This window comes from Zophobas morio, unplaced genomic scaffold (genome assembly GCF_036711695.1).
Source record: "Zophobas morio isolate AGI-343-1 ecotype UQ-CSIRO unplaced genomic scaffold, CSIRO_AGI_Zmor_V1 ptg000004l, whole genome shotgun sequence".
In the NCBI taxonomy this organism is placed as follows: domain Eukaryota; kingdom Metazoa; phylum Arthropoda; class Insecta; order Coleoptera; family Tenebrionidae; genus Zophobas; species Zophobas morio.
The window spans coordinates 11,543,624-11,567,339 of NW_026972109.1; the positions used below are offsets into that span (position 1 = coordinate 11,543,624).

General features: G+C 33.3%; 1 protein-coding gene across 3 annotated transcripts in view; it reads right to left on the reverse strand.

Moving 5' to 3' along the window:
• Nucleotides 1–23,716, reverse strand: part of LOC135141593 (uncharacterized) — an 81,223-nt gene that overhangs the window by 38,739 nt on the left and 18,768 nt on the right. For all 3 annotated transcript variants that reach the window (XM_064072852.1, XM_064072835.1, XM_064072843.1), the window contains exon 2: nt 4,418–4,632. In XM_064072852.1, coding sequence (XP_063928922.1) covers nt 4,418–4,588 — 171 coding nt within the window. In that variant the 5' untranslated portion in view covers nt 4,589–4,632. The remainder of the gene's footprint in view (nt 1–4,417; nt 4,633–23,716) is intronic.

The window sequence follows — 23,716 nt, forward strand, 5'->3', positions numbered from 1 at the left end:
CTTCTGTCTAAAGAACCTTTAAACAATTTTTTACATCGTTTATGTACAATATTAAAGTTTGTATTTGTAGGCTTTGAAAAAATTATTTTTATAATATGTAATATATTTAGTTACTGAACAGAATTTTTGGAATTGTTTTGGACATAATGTAATTACTGGAATTTTAAGACATTCATGAGAATTCTTTCGGAATTCACAAGAATTATTTACTAGGAAGTATCAGTTTTATTTTTCTTCTTCATCATCATCATCTTCTTCTTCTTCTTCTTCTTCTTTTTATTACTTTTATTATTAACTGATGATTGTCAGTGGTAAAAAAAAATTAACAAAATTTCTTACATCGTTTTTGTGAAATATTAAATTTGGAGAGTGTATGCCTTGAGGAAACTACATATTTTTGGAATTTCGTATTTCTTTAGTGTACAGAATTTTGAAACTGTTTTGCATACACTAATATACAGGATGAGTCATCAAGCACGCGTTTTTTGTTATTTCCGATTGACCAGTTCTTAACCTTTGTAACCAGATTACATATTCTAATATTCTAAAATTTTTTAGCAATAGAAGAGTTTACAAAAAAATACAGTGGAGTAATTTTTAAAATCTGGGTGACAATATTTTGTGGAGAGAAAATAAAGGTATGTGATTTGCTGTGGTGTAAATAAAATTGACTCAATATACAGAGTGTTTACTAATATCTATCGATAATTCAGTTTTTTCAAACAGAACATCTTGTATTTTATTACCGTATCTTGTTCTGTTTCTTGTTCTCTTCCTTTTTTTTTTTGTTAAGTATTATATATATATTTGAAGTTTTTACCTTTCTCTGGAGACACCCTCTACATATTAAAAGAAACAACAGAAAATAAGAGTACCAGGGAATAATAAAATAAATGCAATGTTTTATTTGAAAAAACAGAAATACAGTTAATTGAAAAGTGCACTGTTTTTGAATTATTTATAACCACTCTGTATATCAAAATTTAATTGATAGCAGATCTAAATAACGTTGTTGAGATTTTTTTCTACCCTTGCCTTGCTTAAATTAATGATAAAAAAATGGAATAACGTGTAATTTCAAAAATAAACTATTTATAAAACCAAAAAAAGGCTAATGAGAATTTATTAAAATATATGGGGTGTTTTATTAAAAAAAAACCTAAGTTGTGTGCTATGTATCAAAAAGTACTCTGTATTCTATTAACGTATGTTGTGGTTTTTTGTTCTCTTTCTTTTTTGTTAGTATAGGATTTATTTAAAGTTGATAATTTTCCGATTTTTTACTTTTTTGAGAGACACTCCCCCACATTGAAAAGAAAAAGAAAATAGAGCAAGAAGTAGCAGTAGTAAAATACAGGGTGTTTTATTTGAAACACTTGAAATACAGATATTTGAGAAGTGCAACGTTTTTGAATTATTTATAAACACTTTATATATTAAAATTTGATTTAATTGGTAGCAGATTTTAAAAATAACATTGTTAAGTTTTTTTTTAGCTAAAAAAATTAAAAAAAATGAAATAACCTCACAACGACGTATCCTAATTTCAAAATAAATTATGTTAAAAAGTAAAAATGAAGCTAATGAAAATTTATTAAAATATACAGAGTGTTTTATTTAAAAAAACTAAGTTGTATGCTATGGCTCAAAAACAGAATATGTACTCGTATTTTATTACCGTATCTTGTCGTTTTTTTGTTTCTTTTTTGTTGAGTACTAGATATATTTAAAGTTGATAATTATTGCGATTTCTTACTTTTCACCCCCACATATTAAAAGAAAGAGGACAGAAAAACAGATATTTGAAAAGTGCACTGTTTTTGAATTATTTATAAGTAAGTACTCTGTATAAATTTAATTGATAGCAGATCTTAAAAATAACACTGTTGAGATTTATTTTGATCTTTGCACTGCTAAAACAAATAATAAAAAAATGGATAACGTGTCAATATCGTTTCCTAGTTTCAAAAATAAACTATTTATAAAGCCAAAAAAAACTAATGAGAGTTTGTTAAAATTTATGGGGTGTTTTATTTAAAAAAAAGTTGTGTGCTGTGTATCAAAAACTACTCTGTAATCTATTAGCGTATGTTGCGGTTTTTTGTTCTCTTTCTTTTTTGTTAAGTATTTCATTTATTTAAAGTTGATAATTTTTGCAGTTTTTCACTTTTTTGAGATTTTGAGACACACTCCCACATATTGAAAAGAAAAAGAACAGCAAATAGAGTAAGAGGTAGTAATAAATACAGGGTGTTGTATTTGAAAAAACTGAAATACAGGTAGATACTTGAGAAGTGCAACGTTTTTGAATTATTTATAACCACTCTTTATATTAAAATTTGATTTAATTGGTAGCAGATCTGAAACATAACCTTGTTGAGATTTTTTTTATGAACGCTTGCACTGCTAAAAAAATTAAAAAAAAACGGAATAACCCGACAACGACGTATCCTAATTTCAAAATAAACTATGTTTAAAAATCCAAAAAGAAGCTAGTGAAAATTTATTAAAATATGCAGGGTGTTTATTTATTTAAAAAAACTAAGATGTGTGCTGTGCCTCAAAAATAAAATACTCTGCATTTTATTACCGTATCTTGTCGTTTTTTTTTCTCTTTCTTTTTTGTTGAGTATTAGATTTATTTAAAGTTTGTAATTATTGCAATTTTTACCTTTTTGAGAGACGCCACCACATATTGAAAAGGAAAAGAACAAGAAGTAGAGTAAGAGGCAATAATGAAATAAATACAGGGTGTTTTATTTGAAAAAACTGAAATACGGATGTTTGAAAAGTACAACGTTTTTCAATTTTTTATAAATACTGTGTATATTAAAATTGGAGTGATTTATTTAATTAATAGCAGATCTTAAAAATAACATTACCGAGATTTTATAAACTATGTTTATAAAGCCAAGAAAGAGGCTAATGAGAACGTGTATAAATATACAGGGTATTTTATTAAAAAAAACAAAGATTTGTGCGATGCCTCAAAAACAAAACACTCGGTATTTCATTGTAGTATTTTCGTCTGTTTGTTGTTCTCTTTCTTTTTTGTTAAGTATTATATATAAAGTTGACAATTATTGCGATTTTTAATCTTTTTGAAACATACATTGAAAAAAAAAAAAAAATAGAAAATAGAGCAAGAGACAGTAAAAAATAAATATATGGTGTTTTCTTTATTGAAAAACAGTTATTTGAAAAATAGCTTTTTAGAATTTTTGGAAAACACTCTGTATAATTAAAATTTGATTTAATTGATAGCTGACCTTAAAAATAACATTATTGAGATTTTTTTGAGAATCCTTGTACTAATAAAATAAATTTAAAAAAATGGCATAACGTGGTAACGTCTCATCTTAATTTCAAAATTAAACTATGTTTATAAAGCCAAGAAACAGACTAATGATAATGTGTATAAATATATAGGGTGTTTTATAAAAAAAAACGAATGCCTTTGTACAGTCGAAAATATTTTTAACGTGGGCTACTCAAAGAACTTTTATCTCTAATAAATAATTAATGAGTTATCGAGGACCGTACGCCTAGTGACTCACCCTGTATATTAAAAATAATTGCAAGTATTTCTGATATACTAAAATTTTATGCAATTCATCAGAATTCTTTCAGAACGCCGCCGTTTTTTTGGACACAATTTTGTTTTCCATCCTCTAGAGTCAAAAACTTTTCCAAATTTGTTCAAATGCACATAACATTTTGTGGTCTAGAGTATAGTCTGAATAATAATGATAATTATTGGATTTATCTTCTATCTTATTACATACCTTAGTAATTTTTGGTAATTTTAACAGCAGTGGGTTGGTACTACTTCTTTCATATTAAATTATATAAATTTTGTCAACAATAGTTTGATATGGACGGCAAAACGGTTATAATGAGGTCCTTTAAAATGTAAAAGACCGAAAAAAGGTACAGGGTGTTTATAAAAGATTGTATATCAAGGTTGGTTTTGGAAAATCTGTCATCATCAATCATGAATAAGAATGTTATGAGTATCACATATGTACTTTGGTTGTATTCAGTCGCATTTTCCTACAAGAAATGTCAAAATGACCTCAAGCAAACATAATAACAAAGAAAGCCAATTTGCTGTACGGCATTTTATAATCACCTTGTATATAGTGTTTGTTGTTTTGTTTTTACCTTTAATTTTCTGAGATTTCTAGATATTTTTAGAATTTTTAAACTACAAGACTTTTTTTGAAAATCACATATCAAAGATTTAATTTCAAGTAATATTTCAATTCAACAATTTTCGTAGCCAAAAAGTTACAACAAAAAAATGAACAAAGATATTGCCACCGAACTTTCCTCGCTTCCGAAACACAGCCACAATTGCAACTGATTCCATGTCAAATTAAATCTAGAAAACTTTTTTTTTCATTTCGACACTGACCTTTCCGTATTTGTGGCAAGAGGTGCTGGTGTTGGCGCTCCAGTGGTCGGTTTCCAGTCGAGCCCTCTCCAGAACTCCCGTCAGACTATCGATTCTGGACCATTCGCGCACGTCATGGTCGTGAAAGGGGGGCACTGGGCCTGTGCCTGGGGTTGCTGCCACCACTTCCATCTCAATTTGGACAAGGCGTCTTATCAAATGCTATTGACATTGACCTGGAACAAAAAGCAAAAATAAGTTCTGCTTGACGAGATCCTTAATTGATATCGGATTGTGAAGGATTTATGTGGCGTGCCAGATCTGTTAAAGTCGACGCCTATGTTCTATTGTCTGCGCGGCGGAATTAAAACTCTGTAGAAAGGGATAATAAATTGCTTAAGTTTGTGCTTCATTACAACAAATAAACCGGAACCGCTTACTCATACCGGAGAAAGAATAGTACTACTGGAGTACCGAGGAGATTTCAATGCTGGTGTGTGTACGTAGCCTTGGGTCGAAATAGATTAAAAATGACAAATAACATGTTTTGGCGGTAATTATTTTCTCGAAGATAACGGATCGGTTTTCGCAATGACTAACGTACGACTTCGCGGAATTTATGTTAACAACGTGGTTTCTCATTTAAGTGAAAAAAGGAAAAATTGAGTATTTTATTGCTGGCCATTCTTTATTGATATAAAGACACCGTGAAGCTTGTTGTTTATGACATTGTTGATACCGAAAAAGCCATGAAATAAATACATGAAAATACGTATTTTTACATGACGTGTGGAGGTTTTCGTCGTGGGTGTTCACGTAGTACTGAAAGAAAAATTATGGACAATGTACAAAAGCCTATTTATTCACACTAGGAAATGTTTACGTGTTCGCATTTTTTAAAGTAAGTTAGAGCTAAACAAACACTTTATTATCTGTTTAGCAGATCTGATGCTCCAATTAACATCTAATCTTTACAAGAACGAAGCAAACAACAATGGAACCACTTAAACATTTTGTTTTGCCTCTTATTAAGAAGAGCAGAAGATTTAAAATCGTCCAGCAGAAGCAAAAAAGAAGGTATAGAAGAAGCTAATGACAAGATTTCGACAAGAAGGATGGAAAATAGGAATCGGAAGATGTCGAAAATTATGGTCAATTTACACATATTCATCACGCAGATAGGTTCTAACTTAGTGCTGAAAGTGGACATAAAGTCAAGGATTCAAGATTAATGTTAAGCCTCGACTTTTAATTTTTTTGGCTTTTAAACTTTGTTGGTAATGGCGTAATTAAAAATGGGAGCACAAATTATTTTACGTAAGATCATAATTTAGAATTTTGACTTCCGGTAAAAGCAGTACACCTTTTAGAGTTTGTGTTTCTTTAAAATCCGTTCAACTTGAAATTCACTTTGAAGCGTCAAGATTTTAAATCTACATTTTCAAAATGATCACAAGATTTTGAATTTTAAGCTGTTATATTTGTAGAAGGAAATATCGATTTTGTGATTAGGCTATGCCCCATAATTGCAAAATCCATATTTCCTTGCAAAAATGTACCATTTAACCATGTTTTAAGTTTCTTGTTGTGAAAAGATGACTGTATATTAAGAAGAAAAGGAAAAATATAAGCCCCGCCCACCCACCCTCTCTCAATTCTGATGATTTCTTTATTCGTCGTGAGTCAAGAGGGCGGATCTTAACTGCAAAATCCTTATTTCTCCACGAGAAATTAAAATCAAGTTTTTGAGTATCGTCTTGGTCAAAGAATACTATGTATATTAAGAAAAAATTAAAGCCCCACCCATACTTGCCCTGAACTAAATATGTAATAATGAAGTTTTCGTTCATTGCCAGACCTAGGGGTGGAGGTTAATTGCAAAATCCAACAAAAATTTACCGTTTGAAACGTTTTTTAAGTTTCTAAGAATAAAAAAATCATCACAAGTGAGATGGGGTGAGTGGGCGGGGTAAATATTTTGCCTTTTTTCTTAATGGACATATTATTCTTTGAACAACACCAGACTCAAAAACATGTTTTTAATTTCCTGTAAAGAAATAAGAATTTTGCAGTTAAGCTCCGCCCCCTTTGTTCTCGGCGAATAAAAAAAAATCATCACAATTGAGATAGGGCGGGTGGGCGGGCATTCATTTTGCCTTTTCGTTTTAATATCTTTAGACTTCTTTCCCCAACATAAAACTTAAAACATGTTCAAAATGCAAAATTTGTAGAAGGAAATATCGATTTTGTGATTAGGCTCCGCCCCATAATTGCAAAATCCATATTTCCTTGCAAAAATGTACCATTTAACTGTGTTTTAAGTTTCTTGTTGTGGAAAGATGATTATGTATATTAAGAAGAAAAGGAAAAATATAAGCCCCACCCACCCACCCTGTCTCAATTCTGATAAGTTTTTTATTCGTCGTGAGTCAAGGGGGCGGAGCTCAACTGCAAAATCCTTATTTCTCCACGAGAAATTAAAACCATGTTTTTGAGTATCGTGTTGGTCAAAGAATACTAGGTATATTAAGAAAAAACTAAAGCCCCACCCATACCTGTCCTGATCTAAATATGTAGTAATGAAGTTTTCGTCCGTTGCCAGACCTAGGGATGGAAGTTAATCGCAAAATCCAACAAAAATTTACCATTTTAAACGTTTTTTAAGTTTCTAAGAATAAAGAAATCATCACAAGTGAGATGGGGTGGGTGGGCGGGGTAAACATTTTGCCTTTTTTCTTAATGGACATATTATTCTTTGAACAACACGAGACTCAACAACATCTTTTTAATTTCTTGTAAAGAAATAAGAATTTTGCAGTTAAGCTCCGCCTCCTTTGTTCTCGGCGATTAAAAAAAATCATCACAATTGAGATAGGGCGGGTGGGCGGGCATTCATTTTGCCTTTTCATTTTAATATGTGTAGACTTCTTTCCCCAACAAGAAATATAAACATGTTTAAAATAGCAAATTTGTAGAAGGAAATATTGATTTTGTAATTAGGCTCCGCCCCATAATTGCAAAATCCACATTTCCTAGCAAAAATGTACCATTTTAACCATGTTTTAAGTTTCTTGTTCTGAAGAGATTGCTATGTATCTTAAGAGAAAAAGGCAAAATAAATTCGAAAAAACAAAAATAATTTCGGAAAAGAAATGATACTTGTAAATAACTGAATAAAGGATTAAAAAAACGACGAAATCTTGGAACTATCACTTTTATAAATGTTGTTACGTGATTGATTAATTAATGCAACAATTTCTTTTCCGTTTGACTTTATGAACAAGTATGTTACATTAGAGTCTAAAGCTGAGGTGTATTTAAATGGCAAGTGCAACTTCCAGTTCAAAAAACTAAAAAATATTTAAATTGCTATCTTAACGGTCTGATATCGTTTTCCGAATCTAGTCCAGTCAAATAATTCTAGTGTAATAAAAATAGCATTCGAGCCATCGAAACGTCACATTATGACCATGTTGTCCTAGAGGTGTAACTTAGTATAGTAATTTGACAAAAATGTTCATGTGTTGGAAACCGGTCACTATTGTTATTATTTAAACTACTCACACATGGAACCAAGCCTTTGGCCTCTTGTAGAAAAGTCATGTAAGATTAAATAATCTTTCGCAACGATCGCTCTATTTTGCGCAATTTATAGTGTGATGAACACGGTCCATAATCACCCACCAAATGTGAGAAAATTGCACCGCCAGCGCACCTCCAACGTACTAAATCCGGACGATATGGTGGCACGATTCGTCAACGTCTCTCTAAATGTTTATTTACGTCACTTTACGAGATGGCGGTATTGTTTTGTTTGCAGATAGTGGCACAGACTAGATGTTATCACATGAAAGCACCTGTTGAGTAACACTTTTACACACGCTCTGTGCGTGGATTAAAATTCAATTATATGACTAAATATGATTTAATGGAGCTCTGAGAAACACAGGCAAACTAAATTTTCGGTGTACAGACAGCTGGGCATAAAATCCCACATGTGATCTAAATATGGTCAAGACAACTTTTTGCTGGCACGTTGCGTTCCTTTATCCAACAATATACTCTTCTAACGAAAGCAGGTGTATATGTTAAATTTCGCCCGCGGCGCGCATATTTTAAATTAATCGTAATTTTTCGCGCCACGGGTTTGATTTATGGGAGGGCTGGGATGGGGAATGCGTTCGGTGGATGGGTGTTGGGGTTAACCTCATTGACCTCGTGTCAAGTACTCCGGGAAAACGCGATTTAATGGCCGGCTTTGTCTGTTCAAACAGACACGCCTCTTGAGGAAAATTGGTGATTTTGAACCGCAAGCTCGGATTTGTGTTAGTCATGGCGACCTTTGCGCCAACAGGAAGAACAGCTGAAATAATGACAGTTCAGGTCACAGTATTGTTGTGAACTTTACATGTACCTAACTGTTTCTCAATTACCTACCACAACTAATTAACTCCCCTGCCTACATGATGCACAAGAAAAATCGACAGGCCAATACAAAGGTCGACGCCACGAGGATCCACCAATAAGAACTCCGGTGGAGAAAAAAGTCAGTCAAGGATGCTCGTTTAATAATTATACCTCCACATATATTTTATTGGCGCATTTTTTCTTCGTCGCCCCGAGTGCTCAGTTAAGATCAGAAATAAACCGCAAGGAGGCACCCCTATCCATATAAATTACTCGTAAACGCGCATGTTCTCAAGATCGTGAAACTCGCTTTGGGCATCCGCTGCATTTTTCGAAAAAAAGGACACAACCTATTAAAATCCTTTCTCGTTTGTTAGCAGTCTTTTTCCATCTCGAATTATTAAATTGTTGCATAAAATCGAGACCAGAAACGGCAAATGTTGTTTTAATGATGCAATTACCGCACGGCAGATGGCTTTATCTTTTTTCATCGCCAATTAGTTTCCTTTAATTAAGTGCAAATGTAATAAAATCGGTGAATTATACCGCAGGGGTGTTGTGGGCGACGGGTTTTCGGAAAAATCGACTTAGAAGTGGCCATTCCAGACGTGTCGTTCACCCAAAACACGGGTCCGTGTTTTTCACCCAGGGCGCGACTTCGGGACCTCTTCTGTACATGACTCGGCAGAAGCGAGAATCCGAAACCGCCCGACGGCAAAAAATAAATAATTACTGTGTACGAAAAAACAATGGATATCATCACTCACTTAAACGTGATGGATTTTTCGCTGATGAGGCCATTCGCGGCCCGAAGAATAATAATCTATTTTTGACTTATTAAATGAGGTAAACTGTGTGTAATAACGATTATTGTAAATACAAATTACATCCTGCATGGGAACCTTGACGGCTGTCATATAAGGGAGAACGAAAAATATCTCGACACAATAACATTAAACAACAATTTGATTGAGATTACTCACTTCTGATTTTTTTTCTTCCAGGTAGGCTTGTTTGCACAGCAGCATTCGGTTAACAAATACTCGACTGGACCATTAATCAGATTCGACGTTCCGTCATCGGAGGTTAATATCAATAAGTACACATTGTCCTTTCACAGTGATATTTTTCATGCTTTTCATAATTTGACACTTTTATTATACGCTCGCTGCTGATGAATAAGTGCAATTTAGTTTCAATTATCCACACTTTACTCTAGCCTAAATAAATATTTGCTTTTGGAATTAATGACGCGAAGGCAATTACTTTCCGAATGTACTCCGATAAACGGTAGAATAACCGCGAATAGTTGTGTTATGTTACCGTTGAAACGCGCCTTAATCGATGCAAGAATGCAGACGCACTAAACAGCTTTTTTGCAAAATCGCCTCAAATTCGACGTCTTTTTCTTCTCGAACTATAGCAGACATCGGGATTCGCTAGCAAATCGTGGCATGAAATAATGCAGGTGAAGTAATAGACGTTAAGGCTCGTCTCAAGGCTACAGGCGAGGATTTTGTTCTCACGTAGTACCAGACGTCCATAAACTGTCCACCACTCGGCCGTCTGATTTAAAATCCATATAGAACCGATGCAAAAATCCAGACGCACAACCCGAACAAAACCCAGGTAATAAATCAGCGATAATATTGATTTACGAGACGTAAAAGTCCAAGCGACGTGATCTCTCGAATAAATAAACAACACCGTGGTGGTATTCGAAGAAAAAGTAATAAGACAATGGCCTAAACTAAGTCATTCCTCCCGACGGACTAACGCTAAGTCATGCTGATGAAACGAAAAACCCAAAGCCGAAAGGGTAGCTTAGCAGAAAACCGTTGCTTGTAAAGAGACTTCCTCATCCTCATCGTCGACCATATTTGGTATACCATCAGCACATGAGTCCGTTAAAAAGGTTGACCTGTAGGATCAATCATGAGGTGTTCGTTCGACACCCATTATCGCGGATAATGACCAGGAAGTGGTGGCTGGACTAGGTCATGGCACCGCCTGAGGAACTAGATTAATTTATACATTATTACACTCAGCAATCGAGATGCTGCTACTGGTCTTTGCGGTCAGGCAGGTGTCATTGTCCCTTCGGTACATCCAGTACTATCTCAATACACCAATGCGTGCAAAAACCCTTCAAGTTTATCTAGAAACTATACAACGAATCAAATTTGCGAAGGACAATCCGTGAAAGGAAAAAGTTGCACCCTCAAAAGTGCAAAACGTTCACTTTCTGCATCAAGTTCATGAAATAAACCCGCATCTATTTAAATATTCACAATGCAGGAGTGAAATTAGTCGAAAGATTCTGTTGCTAAACCTGTCCTAACTCAGATGCACATGAAAAGAATAAGTAATGATATCACTGATTATACACTGGATTAAGGAATTAGCCAATGACGGTGAAGCATTCTCCTCAGTTACCGCCTATTGATGAGCGAATATACCTTGACGACCTGATGTAATCACTTTTGTGTTTTGCCTGCTCCAAGAAATTGAAGTTGCAGCCTTGTATCATCTTTTTTATGTTTAGCTTATTCCAAAATAAACTATAATTGTTCTTTCTTGTTTATTCGTTGTGTAATAATAATAATGAAAATAAAACGATGATGATGTAAAGTCCTGTGTTTAGTGTTTTACTTTGAAAGTGTAAAAAGCAGCTTAACATCCACACTACTGTGTAATCTTCAGTCTCATCAAAACAGCTTGAACACTCTTCAAAGCCGGTTTGTACGACCCTCTTGAGAGATATTGATTTTTTCGCTAAAGGGTGCGTTTTTAGGGTCACATTTTTGTTGTAGAAATTGTAACTTCGTCTCGCAGTCTGAACTGTCAAGATATTGTTAAAGATATAACCGTTCTAGTAATTAATCAACTTTAATTGATTATAGACAAATACCATTCAATTTTATTGAATTGAAATTAGATATGGCTAAACCTGGGTTCTAATTTATCAGATATAGCATAATCATACCTTCGTGTCGTATGGTAATTAACACGTACCGTTAATTAACGTTATATTTTTAGTACTTACAAAATGTTATGTTAAATGTCAGTTTAAAAGTTAATGTGGCTACATTTCTGTTAGATTATTGATTTATGTCGTGAATAATGAGAAATAACAGCAAATTGTTCAATGTTATGCGTTTAATTTAGACGCTCAACATTTAAACACGACAATTTTTTTTTTATTTCTGGAAATTTAAATCTTAGACAAAAGAAAAGTAACGACTTGTTCGTCCATATTCGGGGTTTTCAGTTAAAATAAAGTAACCAAAGGGTGTAAAATAGGTAACATAGGGGCATGGTCTTGAAAGAGGAAGAATTTTGTATCTTTCACTTTATTTTTTTTCTTATCGCATGGCCTTTGCCTAAATGTTCCGGAAGTATTCTTTGATTTTACCAGGTCTCCACCACGCCTACATACACGAGTCTGTTATGTCCTTTCTCACTTTTTCTCTGCTTTTTTTGTTTTTCGGTGGAATTTAAATCTGGAAACGTTATAATTACTGTGTAATACCATATAGCAACCGTTAACTTAAATTGATTGTGCCACGCCCGGTGTTTTACTCTTGTAATGTTAACAAATTTCACACTTTCTATGTAAGTATGTGTTCTATCATTATGGCAGATACGAAGGTTTAACTTTGTAAAATAGATATGTTAAATATCTTGTGAAATTTCAAAAGAAATAGAGTTGATACTACATTAAATACTTTTAAATTAAAAATTGAAAAATTGGTGCTAAATTTGTCAAATTAATTTCGAGTAGAACTATAAAAAATGACAACGATAAAATGGAATCAGATCAACCTCTATCCTTTTTAAAATATTTTAAAATAAATTATTTCCTAAGAAATCGGGAATTTTTCAGAGGCGGCAGCAGTCTTGATAGGTAAACCAGAGCGCAGTGAAGTAAAATTTCGGTCATTTAGAGACTCCAAGATTCTTTCAAATTACTTCAAAAACAAAACCAAGGATACCATAATTCTTTAAAACTACTTCATAAACAAAGCACAAGGGCTTTTCAAGATTCCTTCAATTATTTCAAAGACAAGACAAAGATCCCCGAGATTGTTTCAAACTACTTCAAAAACAAAGGGGGTTTCCAAGATTCTTACAAATTACTTCAATTCAAACTACCTACTTCCAAACCAAAACAAAAGAGGTCCCCGAGATTCTTTCAAACTCCTCACAAATAAAAACCCAAAGAGTATCCGAGATTGTTTCAAATTAGTTCAAAAACAAGACCCATGGGGAGCCCCCGAGATTCTTTGAAATTACTTCAAAAAAAAAGGGGTTCCCCAAATTCTTTCAAACTACTTCAAAAATAAAACCCAAGGAGTCTCCGAGATTCTTTCAAATTAGTTCAAAAACAAGACCCACAGGGAGTCGCCCAGATTCTTTCAAACTACTTCAAAAACAAAACACAAGTTGTTCCTGAGATTCTTTAAAATTATGTACTTCAAAACCAAAACAAAAGGGGTCCCTCGGATTTTTTCAAACTACTTAAAAAATTAAGCCCAAGGAGTCCCCGAGATTCTTTCAGATTAGTACAAAAAGGAGACCCACAGGGAGTCCACGAGATTCTTTCAAACTACTTCAAAAGCAAAACAAAAGGGGTCCACGAGATTCTTCCAAACTACCTTAAAAATAAAACCCAAGGAGTCTCCGAGATTGTTTTAAATTAGTTCAAAAACAAGACCCATAGGGAGTCCCCGAGATTCTTTTAAACTACTTCGAAAACAAGACACGTGGGGTCCCCGAGATTCTTTCAAACTACTTCAAAAACAAAACAAAAGGGGTTCCTGAGATTATTATTAAAATTATGTACTTCAAAAACAAGACAAAGAGATCCCAAGAATCATTCAAACTACTTACTTCAAAAACAAAAAAAGGGGTCCCACAGATTTTTTCAAACTACTTCAAAAATAAAGCCCAAGGGGTCTCTGAGATTCTTTCAGATTAGTTCAAAAACAATACCCACAGGGAGTCCCCGAGATTCTTTCAAACTACTTCAAAAACAAAACAAAAGGGGTCCCCGAGATTCTTCTAAACTACTTCAAAAATAAAACCCAAGGAGTCTCCGAGATTCTTTTAAATTAGTTCAAAACAAGATCCGCATGGAGTCTTCGAGATTCTTTCACACTACTTCAAAAACAAGACACGAGGGGTCCCTGAGATTCTTTCAAACTACTTCAAAAACAAAATACACGGGGTTTCTGAGATTCTTTAAAATTATATACTTCAAAAACAAGACAAAGAGATCTCCAAGAATCTTTCAAACCACTTACTTCAAAAACAAAACAAAAGGGATCCCCCGGATTTTTTCAAACTACTTCAAAAATAAAGGCCAAGGGGTGTCCGAGATTCTTCCAGATTAGTTCAAAAACGAGACCCACAAGGATTCCACGAGATTCTTCCAAACTACTTCAAAAACAAAACAAAAAGGGTTCCCGAGATTCTTTCAAACTACTTCAGAAATAAAACCCAAGGAGTCTCCAAGATTCTTTTAAATTGGGTGAAAAACAAGATCCACAGGGAGTCCCCGAGATTCTTTCAAATTACTTAAAAAACAAAACACAAGGGGTTCCTGAGATTCTTTAAAATTATGTACTTCAAAAACAAGACAAATAGATCCCCAAGAATGTTTCAAACTACTTACTTCAAAAACAAAACAAAAGGGGTCCCCCGGGTTTTTTCAAACTACTTAAAAAATAAAGGCCAAGGGGTCTCTGAGATTCTTTCAGATTAGTACAAAAAATCACACCACATTAGCACAAGACCCACAGGGAGTCCCCGAGATTCTTTCAAACTACTTCAAAAACAAAACAAAAAGGGTCCCCGAGATTCTTTCAAACCACTTAAAAAATAAAACCCAGGGCGTCTCCGAGATTGTTTTAAATTAGTTCAAAAACATGATTCACAGGGAGTCCCCGAGATTCCTTCAAACTAATTCAAAAACAAAACACAAGGGGTTCCTGAGATTATTTAAAATTATGTACTTCAAAAACAAGACAAAGAGATCCCAAGAATCATTCAAACTATTTACTTCAAAAACAAAACATAAGGGGTTCCCCAGATTTTTTCAAAGCACTTCAAAAGCAAAACACAAGGGATTCCTGAGATTCTTTAAAATTACTTCAAAAACAACACAAGAGATCCTGAAGAATCTTTCAAACTACTTACTTTAAAAAGAAATCAAAAGGGGTCCCCGAGATTCTTTGAAACTACTTCAAAAATAAAACACAAGGGGTTCCTGAAATTCTTTCAAATTACTTCAAAAACAAGACAAGAAATCCCTAAGAATCTTGAAAACTACTTCAAAAGCAAAACAAAAACGGTTTCCGAGATTCTTTCAAACTACTTCAAAAATAAAACCAAAGAGGGCACCGAGATTCTTTCAAGTTAGTTCAAAAATAAGACCCACAGAGAGTTCCCAAAATTCTTTCAAACCACTTCAAAAACAAAACACAAAGGGTTTCCGAGATTCCTTCAAATTACTTCAAAAAGAAGCCAAAAGTGGCCCGCCAGATTCGAATTGCTTCTAAATATAACGCAAGGGGAGGTTTATTATCATCTTTTTCTTTAAATTTTTGCTGAAGATTTTCATCACGTAGATATCTTTAAAAATTCACTATTTAAGGAAATTTCGTAACACGGTTTTCTCCACTGTTTTTCAATTTACACAACTCTATAAATCGTAAGAGAAACTGTGTCGACTTTTTTTGTTGGAAATGAGATACAGTAAAAATCGACTTCTTAGACACAACCTGAATTTATTGTATCTCATTTCCGACAAAAAAAACTCGCTAACGCTTTTAATACGATTTATAGTTTTGTAATCGAGATATTGAATTTAAAGTTACGTGATGATGAAAAATGGTGAAAGGTTAATTAGGCAGAACTTGCCTCTCCCCTGAAGTAGTGTCCAATAAATTCCGCTGCTTTAAAAATGATAAAATTCAATTTTTTGTTGTAATTTCTATAAATCACAAAAATATAGATAATGCCGGTCACAGTTTAAGAAAAAAGACCCATGTCTGTCAAAAGTTCAATTTGACTCGAATCGGTCTGGTGTTTCGGAGAAATGGACGAATAGAAACGGGAGACCTATTTTCTCGATCATGAAACGTGGAGAAATCATGCCCCGATGAAAACACCCTGCGTTGTGTAAGTGGATTTTTAGTTAAATAAGATGTTACTGGTTTGACCCATTGTGGATGAAAATTCTAAACGTAACGTTTTTTTCTTAAAATTTCATCGGATAAACTGTCAAATGCTCCGGATTAAGCTAAAAATGCTAACAAAAATGCCCGATTCTTCTTAAAAGAATTTTTTTTTTTCAGTCAAGGAATGAATTGCATGAACAATTGAAAGTTTGCCTCGAAGACCAAATTCTTTAGTGCATAATAAGTATGTTAATGATACTAATAATAGAGTGTTGAGTGGAAAAAATAATCAAGTTGGCCTTGATTTTTTTTAAAACATTATGAAGTATATCTACAATAAAATTTAATCAATGATAACGCGAAATAGTACAACCTAAATTCACTTTTTCCTGTAATAAAATTAACGCTTTGTCAACTGTCAACTATACACAGTAGTATGGGTTAATAAAACACGTGACTTTTTCAATTAAACATATTTTACTCTTTACTTGGTCTAAAACTATGTATTAATAATCTTTTTTTCAGCTTTTTTTTTAAATACCAGTTATACTGGCTGCTGTCATTCTGGGAAGACAAAATGAAATAGAGAAAAATGAACAATTGATTAGATCATACTGAAAACACCCTTTATCAACTAAAAAAATTATGTCAGGATATAAAATCTGACAACAAAAGACAACAAAACAACCAAATAGAAAACTGTATAATAAGCAAAAAAGAATTAGTTATCTGAAAATTGGACACAGTAATTTCTAAGTTTGAAGAACGAAGACGCTAAAAATAAGAATAAGGGAAATAAAAATGCAAAATCATAGCCAAAAAAAAGAATAAATAGAAAACGTGTAAAGCTAAGGTATGGAATAGCCGTAAATGAAAACGATCAAATAAATATGCAGAAAGGAAAACTCCATGAATTAGTATTAGTTTGGGAAACGTATCGTGTTCAAGAGCTATACATAACAAAACACAAAAAAGATCTAAAAATGGGTATGGTATTTACAAGAGCACGATTCGTTGCATATAAAGTGCTAAGAACCTTGGAGAATATGGTAGGTAAGTGTCAAACTGGGTTTAGATGTAGAATTATTGTAAATCAGATTTTTACTTTGAAGGATAATAGACACCTGACTTGGTTGGCAGAAGTTATCACACGCTACAACGACATTCGAAATTAATTCAACATTGTATTAGAGAAAATGTTAGAAAAATAAAGGAAGAACAAAGGAGGACTGGAAAAGATTAAAGTAAATTTGAAACACAAGGAATCTAGCGTCAAAATTATTTCAACAAAGCCAAGAGCCACAAGTTCTTTAGTTTAGGATTCTATTTAAACCTTGACGCCATGGAACCTAAATTTTAAGTTTTTAATACTTCATTGTTCATAATTTTTGTTTAAAAACAAGTTTATATATCTGCTGTAACAAAAACTTCTGATGTCCTTCAATTTAGCTAGTATTTATCTCTAGCACATGTGTTGCTCTTTAACGGTGTTTATACATTTCTGTTTATTTCTAATTAAAATAAACAAACATTTGTTTATCGTTTGCAAATATTAGGTATTGAGTCTGTGTGGTTAAATTTAAATATTTGTCAAAAGTGGTTTTTGTTCATGTATAGTTAAAACAAACTATTTCTATGGTAATTTCATTGTGCTAAGGTTGCTTTGAATGCAGTAATATCCTAAGGCAGTACTCACACTTGAAACATATTTAAATAATTCGGTTATAAAAATGTTTGCAACAATTAAAAGCAAATTAATTTATTGCAAAATGTTTATGAAAGCAGAATGTTTTCATAGCAGGATTTTTCAATTTCTGAAAGGAACCTTGTTTCTAGTGTTCGCATTGGTGCATTTTTTGAAATAAATTTGTCTAGCAACATCTGAACTATCGCTACGCCCATGTCTTAACCAACCGCCTGACAAATGGTACGACCTCACCTAAATTGGGTTAGAGAAACCGAGTATTTCGAGCAGCTGCCATTCGCGATCGTCTTGCACCGCGTGCACTTTTTCTAGTTTTCCTGCAGTAATCGATTAGCGATTCACGTGGCGTTTCCTCGCGAAAAAAATCCAGCAGACGAAGCAAGTTCCACAGGATAGTACCTTATATGGACCTCACCTGACAGGGTGCTGCTGTTTTATGCGCGACTTGAACTTTGGTATTCGCTTATTGCCCGTGTGGTTTACCGCTACGGCTTGTCCGTCAGCCTTTTCTTTTAGCAAAATCGCCCACACCTCCGACAATTCGGACATCTTTAATCCCCGATGCATGTTTCGCGGCTTAAACTTAATCCGATATTTGCGCTTCCTCGTATCCTTGATCTTTACAACAAAACAATTCTGGGCGCCCTCCGGTTCCCTAAATGGGCAAACCTTGGCCGACGAATTAGCCGCTTATTCAAACAAGCAGAAAATTCCATTGACGAATTTTCTCACTGCCAAGGCGCGAAAATTCGAACGTATCATTACGCCGCTAATAAGGTGTTGCTGATGGCATTGGCGACCTTGGGTGGGGATTTTTTTGGGGATTAACTTGCTATTAATCGAATAAATCGGTTCCTTGAAAAGATAACGTTGCGGTTCGCCCAAAAAACGCGACTCAAGGAAAGCTTTGTTGTTCTTACGTAATGGTTTTTTCAGTGCGTGCAATTGGGGCTTAGCAGTGCGTGATGAACGCTCGGTGCACCTGTATTTAAGCAAATTTGCTGGACGATGCAAATTGTCGGTTGTGGACGCTAACGTTCTATTTATAGATAGATGAGTTTTTCTGTTAACAAATCACTGACAACTTTGACTAATCGGCGGGTGGTACTTGACAATTTTTCTACTTCTCTACTTAAAACGGATGACGGTTAGATAAGTTTCTAAATTGTGAAAATTGTTCTCCAATCTGAATTGCTAATTTTTATGCTAAATTTAGATCCTCCGCAGCTTGATATAGACATAAAAATTATAATTTTATTTTAACGTTAATTATTTTTGTTATGAGTTGGCAGACCCCACCGAGTTTATCTGTTTTTTATTAAAATTCTGTCTTTTGTTGCTAATGGGACTAAGTTATTCGCATACAATTAGCGACCACTTTCTATTGTACTTGTTAATGTAAAAGTAAAAATTTTAATTCAATCATAAATAAGTTGAAAGGAGGTGATTTTGCATTAATGGAAATGAAATGGGTCTGTCATTGTTTGAAAAATGATGCGATTTCGACAGACAAGCGTTTTTACTTCCTGAACAATAACTAAGTTAAATATTGCGTGTAATGTCATTTTGACGATATCTAATTTTACGTGTTCTTAGCAATCCACAGCTAATAATTCTGAAAATACACATTTCCCGTTTCCGTTTGCCTGGCTGTTACTTACTGGCGATTTTGTTAACTCATAACATGTAAATCTATTAAAACGTTAATTAATAATTAACGCTAATCAAAATCTGTATTCTTTCCAAAATTGTGATGACTTTACCTGAAAAACTTATTAAGCACGTCTGAGTTGACATCCTTGTTTTTAACATTTCGACAATTAAAGAAGAGTCCTATAAGATATCTGCCTGAAGATCTATTTATCTATACTAACATATTAAAGAAAGAACTCCTGATTGACTGACTTAGAAACGCGGGACCGAAACTACTCAAGGCAGAAATATGAAATTTGAACAGCAGATTGTGATATGGCCTAGGTGAGCAATAAGAACGAATTTTTGAAAATTCGACTTCTAAGGGTATTAATTAGGGGATGAACTTTATTTGCTTGAAAGCGTTCGTTTTTCGATGTCTCATTAATTAGAAATAGAAGAGAAAGTTATGTCATTTGCCAAAATCAGTCTTATTTTAGCTGGTACTAGGCCCGCCCACCCGCCCTCTCTTTTCTTAGAGGGTATCTCATTTGCCAAAATCAGTCTTATCCTAACAGGTACTAGCCCCGCCCACCCACCCTCTCTTTTCTTAGGGGTAATGCTATTTGCCAAAATCAGTCTTATCCTATCTAGTAGCTGCTAAGATAAAACTGATTTTGGCAAATGACATACGCTCTAAGAAAAGAGAGGGTGGGTGGGCGGGGGTAGTACCTGCTAAAATAAGACTGATTTTGGCAAATGACATACCTTGTAAGAAAAGAGAGGGTGGGTGGGTGGGGCTAGTAGCTGCAAAAATAAAACTGACGTTGGCAAATGACATACTCTAAGAAAAGAGAGGGTGGGTGGTCGGGACTAGTACCTGCTAAGATAAAACTGATTTTAGCAGTAACTACCCCCGCATCCACCCTCTATTTTCTTGGAGAGATCTCATTTGCCAAAATCAGTCAAGTACTGATGATTAACTTTTACAAAAAATGTTAAAAAGTTGGAAATATTACGAGCTTATTGCACAAGGTAGAATTTTGAACATCTTCTATAGTATTTAGATGGTTATGATTTAATGTATTTCTCCTTTGTTGGTTTTGTTTTTGTTTAAAATTTATAAATGTCTTATTAAATGTTTTTTTTTTGGTTTATTTATTAATGAAAAATAACAGCTTGTTTTATTAATAATTATGCACAACGATTAATGACTACTGGTTGTTATGGTTGTTGTCCTAAAACTAGTAGTACTTGTTAAGATAGGATTGATTTTGGTAAATGACCAATATTAAGAGTAATCACTGGAATGAAGTAGGGTTGAGTGGGCAGGACTATTGCTTATTTATAAAAAATTCTGTAGGAAAAAGTTAAACTTAGCCCCGCCCACCCACCCGTTCTCTCATTTTTTTTCTTCACAAATAAGAAATAAATGTTATAGCAAACAAGTAGTATAACAAAAAAATTACGATTAACGCTTTTTTTTAACAGTCTACGTTCTAGTAGTTCCCATTTTCACTTTACAAAGAACATATAATTCACCCCGCCCACCCACCCCGCCTCCATTTCAGTGATTACTCTTAATATTGTTCAGTCATTGAGCAAAATTAATCTTATATTAACAAGTTTTAGGTATAGGTATTTTTATTGGCCTCTTCTCAGCTTATTTTTGAAATATCGATGCGACGAAGTTTTTTAGCAATGGAATGGTTCAATCGCAATAGGCTTATTTTTAACATCAGTGTTACAATATTTTGTGGAAAATAAATCCAGATACGCGCTTTGTTGTGGTATAACTGAAATGAAATTTTCATATACAAAGTGTATTATACAAATCTTTAATTATATACTTATTACAATTTTCAAATATCGATATTTCTGCTTTTTCAAATCGAACACCCTATATTTTATTACCGCATCTTATTATTTTTTTGTTCTCTTCCTTTTTTGTTTTTTTTATACTTAAAACATCATTAGAGTAGATATAGAAATACATCTCAGAGTGTTTTGTTTGAAAAAACTGAAATATCGATATTTGAAAATTGTAAAGTTTTAGAATCTTTTATAAACACTCGGTATATTAAAATTTGATTTATACCACAACAAATCGCGTCTCTTTATTTATCCTTCCACAAAATATTGTACGGTTTAATTGCAAGATCCATATTTGTATGGAAGGATTTACCATTTTAAACATTTTGTTGTCCTGAAAAGACGACTACGTATATTAAGAAAACAAGGAAAATATAAGCCCCGCCCACCCACCCTATCTCAATTGTGATGATTTTTTTTTAATTGTCGAGAGCTAAAGCAGCGAAATTTAATTGCAAAATCCTTATTATTTCTCTACAAGAAATTACCATGTAAGACATGTTTTTGAGTATCGTATTATTCAAAGAATACTATGTATATTAAGAAAAAATTAAAGCCAAAGATTAAGCCCCGCCCATGCCTGCCCTGCGATATTTTCTTACAAAAATTTATCATTTTAAATGTGTTTTAAGTATCTTAGAATAAAAAAAATCATCACAATCGAGATGGGGTGGGTGGGCGGGGTTTATATTTTGTCTTTTTTCATAAGGTACATAGTATTCTTTGAACGACACGATGCTCAAATCTGTTTTTAATTTTTTGTAAAGAAAAAAGTATTTTTCAGTCAAGTTTCGCCCCCTTGATTCACGTCGAAAAAAAAAAGTCATCACAATTGAGGCAGGGCGGGTGGGCGGGCTCATATTTGACATTGTTGTTTTAATATGTGTAGACTTCTTTTCACAACATGAAACTTAAAATATGTTTAAAATGAAAATTTGTATAAGAAAATATCGATTTTGCAATTAGGCTCCACCCCATAATTGTAAAATCCATATTTCCTTGCAATGTACCATTTTGACCATGTTTCAAAAAATAAATGTATGTAGTTATAACGTCTAGGAAGAGGTTAATAAGAATATGTAAAAATATATAGGGTGTTGCATTTAAAACACTAAGTTGTGTGTTACACCTTAAAAACAGAACATTCTGTATAGTTAAAAATAATTTTAGAGTATAGTCCTTAAAGGACCATCAAACTTTTAAATGAATACAACTAAAACCACAAAATTTCGACAGTAGACTTGTTTTATGGCCTATGTTTGTACTATAATATTTACATATATATCAAAACTGTCAAAAATACAATCGGGAGAAAGCGCATGTGGGTGCTAGTCGATCAGATGACGTTATCAATTTTTTGGATGGAATAAATAATCATTAACCTTTTATTATCTTCAGCTAACCATAAGCATGTTATATTTTTTTCTGACGTCATTAATTTTTAATGAAAACAAATAAACATATTGATTTCGATAGTACACTAAAACAGCATTCATAACCTTCCTGTGTTTCTAAAATTTCATGTAGGTGAATCGTATCTAAGAGGATAAATATTTTTTGGAACAAGGTTTAGTTAATGTTCTGTCATCTCTGAATCGACGCTTATTTCTTACCAAAACTTTGACCTCTGAGATAAATTTATGATTTTTTTTAAGGAAGTTTATATACGTAAATCTAAAAATAGAATTGAACTGTTAAACTACAAAAACCAATAGTATTTCGCGCTTACGTCACAAATTGTTTAGAGGAGATGGAATAGACACATTTTAATTAGCGTTTTATCATCTACATGATCTTGCAAAGAAATAAATCAAATTCGAGAAGTAAAAATGTCTATGAATCCGCTTTTAGAATCGAAAAAATTGTCTACTAATGATTCTGTTAGAAATATAAATTACTTTATAGAGACAAAACAATGCGATGTTTTGTTTTCTCCTCTGTATCTTTAAATTGCTTATCTTACTAGTGAGTCATAATGACTTTATCACTTTCTTCGCCATTCTTCGATTCGTTGCATAAATACGAGAGTGTGCATTTAAATGGGAATACATTATGTAAAACACAAAGCCGCTTGCGGCAACATTAATTACTCGTAAACTAATCAATTAAATCAATCGGCCAGAAATTGGCACAGTTGCAGCAATATCAAAAATTGTTCAATTGTTCATCTGATCGAGCTCTGTGCAGTGACGAAATCCTTCGAAGCCGCATAGCGTCCTTAATTTTCAATGACAAGCCAATAAAAGAAAGTGTAGGTATATGTTAAATTTAAATATGTTTTCGTTTGTTTTTCTTTCATCCTTTATTTATGAGAGCTTGTTTGGAACAAAATGTAGCAAGTTGTAGGCGAATCGGCTCCAGTAAAACATTAATTAATACTTCCCTGCATGTCAAACGACACATTCTGAGAACTTTCATCTACATTCTCTTTGTTTTCGTGCTCGTTTTTTCCAACAAATTCAGGTTTCCATATACAGAAACCATGCGCATATTTAATATGAAAATCAGCGGTAAATTTCG